Source organism: Carlito syrichta, unplaced genomic scaffold (assembly GCF_000164805.1).
Source record: "Carlito syrichta isolate Samal-C Ts95f unplaced genomic scaffold, Tarsius_syrichta-2.0.1 Scaffold305252, whole genome shotgun sequence".
Lineage (NCBI taxonomy): Eukaryota > Metazoa > Chordata > Mammalia > Primates > Tarsiidae > Carlito > Carlito syrichta.
Window position 1 is genome coordinate 134,389 of NW_007249348.1, and position 5,733 is coordinate 140,121.

The 5,733-nt window shown below is 54.4% G+C and overlaps 1 protein-coding gene across 4 annotated transcripts in view; it reads right to left on the reverse strand.

Moving 5' to 3' along the window:
* The window catches only part of RORC (RAR related orphan receptor C), a 32,603-nt gene that overhangs the window by 22,997 nt on the left and 3,873 nt on the right, over window positions 1-5,733 (reverse strand). Inside the window, exon 1 of one of the 4 annotated variants that reach the window (XM_008061443.2) lies at window positions 4,087-4,239. The exons of the other annotated variants lie outside the window; for them this stretch is intronic. Within the exon in view, the coding sequence (XP_008059634.1) occupies window positions 4,087-4,093 (7 nt within the window). The 5' untranslated portion in view covers window positions 4,094-4,239. Of the gene's footprint in view, window positions 1-4,086; window positions 4,240-5,733 lie in introns of those variants that run through there. 4 annotated transcript variants of the gene reach the window in all.

The following is a 5,733-nucleotide window of genomic DNA, read 5'->3' on the forward strand; positions in this document are numbered from 1 at the left end:
ACTGCACTCCAGTCTGGGTGACAGAGTGAGACTCCAACTCAAAAAAAAAGAAAAAAATCCCAAATGATATTGTTCCCTCTGTGCCAACTCATTCTCTGCCATCCCAGCACCCGCCTGCCCTTACTCCTTTCTCTAAGACCAAGGGGGAACAACTTATCCATCACAACAGACCTCTTTCGAACTCTGCGGGAAGACCATAGCTCCCCTCAGGTGTGGACTGGATTTCCATACATCTTGGCATGCCTCTCTCTGCAGACATGAATGAATGAATGAACGAACGCACGGGAAAGAGAAATGCATCTCTTTTCTTAGCTTAGACCCCCTCCTCTCTCCACACCAGAACTCTCAGTCTCTCTGCCCATGGAGACCACAGCTCTGGTCAGGGGTCCCTTGTGCACCCCAGCCTGTCACCGACCTCCCTCCTTTCTCAGCTCTCAGTTCCCTCAGCTTCTGCAAAGCTGGAAACCAAGGTGGCCAGTGCTACCACAGGGGAGCACGGAGGAAGGGCTGAATAGGGCCAGGGGAGAAGCGGTTGTACCTGGCGAGCACCCACAGCCCCTGGTGAGAATTTTCTGCTGATACACCCAGATCCTGGGGCTGAGAAAGTGGTGAAGCTAAAACTCAGGTGGGCGAGGGAGAGTCTGGGGTTTTGAAAAGCCATGAAAGACAACCAGCCGCCCGGAACCCCTCCTGGTGCCCCCGCCACCCCCGCAGTCTGGGACAGGAGAAAGGAGGGGAAACAAGAGAATTGACTGAAAACAACCAGTGAAGGGGGGAGGGATGAATCACCAGGAGGAAGCTGTGAGGAGTGGGAGCCCCGAGGTCCCCATCAGCGGCCATCCTAGTCCCAGGACCATAGCCCCTCCTTTTCAGAGCCCCTCTGAACCACTTCCCCTCCTTTTCAGAGCCCCTCTGGCACTCCAGGAGGCCAGTGAGCCCAGAAAGACATCAGCTCTGTCTTGAGGCTTTGTCCTATGACTGCCCCTCCCTGCAAACGGACATCTCCATCCTTTCTGAGTCTCAGAGCCCCAGGGAAGGGGTTGCACTGCTGCAGCAGAAGGCGTGGAGGTTGGACCTCAGAAAGGACTAGCCATTTGGGAACAGCAGCGAAACCCCAGGGCTGCCTTTCTTGAAGAGCCCTCAGCCCTTAGAAAGTCCCTGTTCCCTGTCAGTTTGAGTCAGCAGCACAGAGGCAGGGGAGGGGGATGGGAAGCCACTGGTAGGGACAGCAATACCAACACACATATTTTCATCGTAATGGGACAAGCTGGGACTGTCCAGATTCTAGGGCCTTGGGCACGGGGCATTTGGGATTTCTGTTGGGAATGGGAGAAAGGGAAGGAGAAAAGCACAGGAGTGATACACGGAGAGAGGAAGCCTTCACACAGTCCTCAGATGGCCCTGCGGCACCCTGGGACTCGGAGTTCTTTCTGGCCCACTGTTCCTCATTATCATGACCAGACTTAAGAAAGATCAGGCACAGCAAAGACAGGCTTGTGACTGTGAGCCTCTTGGTCTCCCACTTCCCCATGCAGGTCCAGTACCAAGGCCTTGGTGCCTATCGGCTCCACACTGGCCATGCCCCTTAGGGGAGATGACTGGACCATCCTCCCTCTGGCCGGCTGGGAGTCTCTTTTAGCCAAAGAGACATTTCCTCTCTATGTGACAGCATCAGATCACCATGGCAGGGAGCCTGGACTATCCTTGTAAGAACCTCCATACTTCCCACCTACTGTTTTCCTAGACCCGGTCGTAACTTATTCTGTGTCCCCCGCTGCTGCCTGTGTTCTTTGCTCTCTGCCCCTCCTTGGTCTGTGTGCCTTGTGATCTTTTGCACTCCAGCTCTGGGTCTGGGCTTCACACTTCCATCCTCCATGTGTTTGGCTCTCCTGGTTTCTCCATCCACATCTCTTCCTGGACATTGCCCTCTCCCCATGTGTCTCATAAATCTGCCCTTTGAGTTCGGCCTCTGTGTCTCTCCTTATTTCTTGATCTGCTTCTGCTCCTGTGTGTCTGGCCCTTGGTCCTTGGGTATGTCACAGTTCTGAGCCCCACTTGCTCTGACTCTCCCCATCAGTGGTTGGAGGGGCTGGTGGTGGCTGGCACTCACTAGGGTCAGATAACTTGGAGCTATGAGATACCCGGAAATGTCTAGGTGAGAAGGATCAACAGCTCTGACTCCCAGACTGGAGGAGCCCCCCACTACACATCAACCTGGGTGGAGCTGTGTGTGTGGTGGGTGGATGTAATGGAGAGCTCCAAGATGTCTTTCTCAGCCACTGCTGGAAACCCCTGCCTCCCTGCCAGGCTTGAAGCACACAGAGTCATTGCATCCCAGGGTTGATTTGCTGATTTGTGGCTATTTCTGGGAAGACAAGTCTGTCAGTCTTTGCTGTGAATGGGGAGAAGCTAGAAGGGAAATCAAAACTCCAAGGGACCCTTCTCCCTCTGTTTGGAGGCATTTAGCTCTTCCTGATCCATTGCAGCTCACCCACCTGCACTGTGATCTCTGTCCCAGTCATGGAGGTGAAGCTCTTTCCTTCCTCGGCCTCCTTTTCTTCCAACCTCCGGGAGAGCTGAGTCTCCTTCACCACCCTTGGGGACTTCTGCCTTAGGTACCTGAGTTCTCTAGTGGCCCTGGACTCTTAGATTGGCAGAGACTCTCCATAGTTGTATTTGTTGTTTTATCTTTTTTTTTTTGAGTTGGAGTCTCACTCTGTCGACCAGACTGGAGTGTAGTGGCACGCTCCTCGACCTGTTGGACTCAGCAGTCCTTCCGCCTCAGTCTTCCAAGTAGCTGGAACTACAGGCATGCGCTACCACACCCGGCTAGTTTTTTGATTTATTGTAGAGATGAGGTCTCACCAAGTTGCCCAGGCGGGTCTCAAACCCAGGGGCTCAGGCAATTCACTCACCTCAGCCTCCCAAGGCGTGGGATTACAGGCTGAGTCACCGAGCCTGGTTTGTTGTTTTATCTTAAAACTCAGCTCCCTTGTTTTGCAGATGGCAGACCAGGACCCAGTGGCTTGACTCTTCTAGGTCTATACAGCTAGACCTCTCAGTCGATGGGTCTTTCCAGGACCTAAGATGGCCTCCCTTCTGTGGCTTGTGGGAAGACCCCAGGTTGAAGCTGGGGCTTCCTCAGGCCTGAAGTCATAGGAGTATGGGGCATCTCTTCTCCTCCTTTGTCCTGTGCTCTGAGAAGTTGTCTGACTTCCCCTACACGAGTACAGGGGACTGTCTGGTGTGCCTACCCTTGCTCTGCTGGTAGGCATGGGACCCCAGACAATATCTGCCCACCAGCTGTCGGCCATGACTCCAAGCCAGGATGAGGGTGATGCCAAGGTCTTCTGCCCCCACCTCCACTGCCTTGGTTCCCCCCGCTTCTTCAAATGGACAGTTTGGCCCTGGAAGATCACACACACACACACACACACACACACACACACACACACACACACACACACACACACACGGCACTATGGCTGGATTCCATTTAGTCCTCATGCCCTTGGATTGAAGAGAAAGTGTGGTGGCTCTGAGGCCTGGATGTGAAGGTTCTGAGCCCCACTGACTGCTGGCCTTGGTTTACTCTCACTGTTCTGCTGCTTCATTGTCTCTTTTCACCGCACTCACAAGGTTGGAGGCAGAGGCAGGTTGGAGGCATGAAGGGAAACACAGCAACAGGAGCCAGCAGAGTTAAGTTCAAGGCCCTGGGTAATCACAACCTCCAGCAACTACTAGCTGTGTCATCTCCTCAGTCAGTCTCTTTTTGTAAAATGAGGGGGCTGGATACCTCAGATACTTTGCAGACTCCTTCCAGAACCCACTCCTGACACAGGAGTTCCTCAACAGTCCGTTTGCCATCGCTGCTGTAAGGGAACTAACTGCTTGGACAGTGGGCCCCCCTAGCTACTCCACCCATCTCCATCAGATCTTGACCTTGACCGGGACACACCCTGCCAGGGAGGAGCACTCAGCTTGGCTCACCCTGTTCCCAAGTCACCCCTCCTCTCTGGAGGGCTCAGGGATGATGACGGGATCCAGGCTCCCCTCCCCCCATGCCAGGTGGCCCCATTCACTTACTTCTCATGACTGAGCCTGGGTGCCCTGTCCTTCTCAGCAGGGGGTGGTCCAGGAATGGGGCGCAGCTGGCGGCAGAGGTGGGGCGAGGCCCTCTCAGCAGTGCCTCAGCCTGAAGCTCTGCACCTAGCTCTCCCCCAGTGCCTCTGGACAGGGGGGTTTAAGCTCCGCACCACACAGGTGGCCAAGTGACAACCCCCCCACCCCACCCCCCCAGGGGTGCAGTGGGTAGGATGACAGGCGCCTCACGTGGCCAATCTGGGCCTGGGGCAGGGTGTGAGGGGAGGGGCAGCCAATCGTAGGGGGCGTTGGAAAATTCCAAAACCACATGCGACAGCCACACGCGGTAAAAGCTGTTTCCACCCGCCAGGGCAGTTCTGGCTGGGGAGCCGGAATGGAGCTCAGACGAGCCTGGGGCCGGGTTTCTCCTCCTCCTCCTCGTCTGAGGATCCTCTGACCCTGACTTTGCCAGGTGACTCCAGGGACAAGGATATTTTCAGAGGTAAGCCACAGGATGTCTGCCCAGGGTGGCGGCATGTGCTGCCTGAGACCCTGTGGACTGCTGATAGCCATGCCCAGTGCGGTGCGGTCTGGAAGACTGTACCAACACCCACTGTGCCCATGCTCCTCCCTGCAGACACAACATATGTCCTGGGCCAGGAAAGAAATGAAAATAGTAGCAGCAGCAGTGATCATCAGGTGAATACCCACAATTTGCAGGAGGGATTAGTCCATCAGACATTTCCTTGGGAGCAAAATTGCTAAAATGGAAATGCAGATGATCCTCATCATAGTCATAATCATAATCGTAGTGCTTACTATGTGACAGAAATGGCTCTAAAGGTTTCAGCTCACAAAATACTTTATGAGATAGCTAACATATTCTTCACTTCAAAGATAAGGAAAGTGAGCCACAGAAAGGTTAAGTCACTTGCCCAAGGTCACACAGCAGGTAAGTGGTGGAGTCAGGATTCAAGCCCAGGCAGATTGGCCCTGGATCCCACTTGAGGGACGGGAGGGCTGCTGTAGTTCAAGTCTGCTTTTGAGGGTGTCTCAGACTGGAGGTCTCCTGGTATGTGAGTCTCTCTGTAGAGACTCTTGGCCTGGGAGTCTTTAGGGACCAAAAATTTCAGAGGGCTTCTCAGTCTCAAATTTGCTCTCAGCCTTGGCAGTCCATCTTCTAGGCCTCTCAGTATTCAGATACCCTCTTGGTCTGAAGACTCCCTTATCTTGGACCCTCTTCTTGGAGTTGTCTCAATTCAGGGGCCAGTTTTCAGAGTCTCTTGGTCTGCGGGAGGCCTCAATACCTCCTGGCTTCTCTGAGCCAAGCTTCCTAAGAGGTCTCTGATCTCCCTAGGACTCTAGAACCTCCACAGCCAGGTACAGGCCTTTTCCTACTGGCCTTCCTGGGGTTTCAGGAGCTGGGCAGTGCAGTGAGGGAGGCATTGTCAGCCTGGAACCTTTTGCCAACACTCGCGGGGTGGGGTAGGGGATGGACGCCGAGGGCCAGGGGCTTGGAAATTGGATAAGGAGGTATGGTCCTGGCTGAGGTTTCCGTGGTAAGGGGCTTAGGGTAGGAATGGAATGGGGCTTGACCTATCCTAGTTCCTGCTGCTCCAAAAGCCCCCCTACTCCCCCCCCCACATTTGG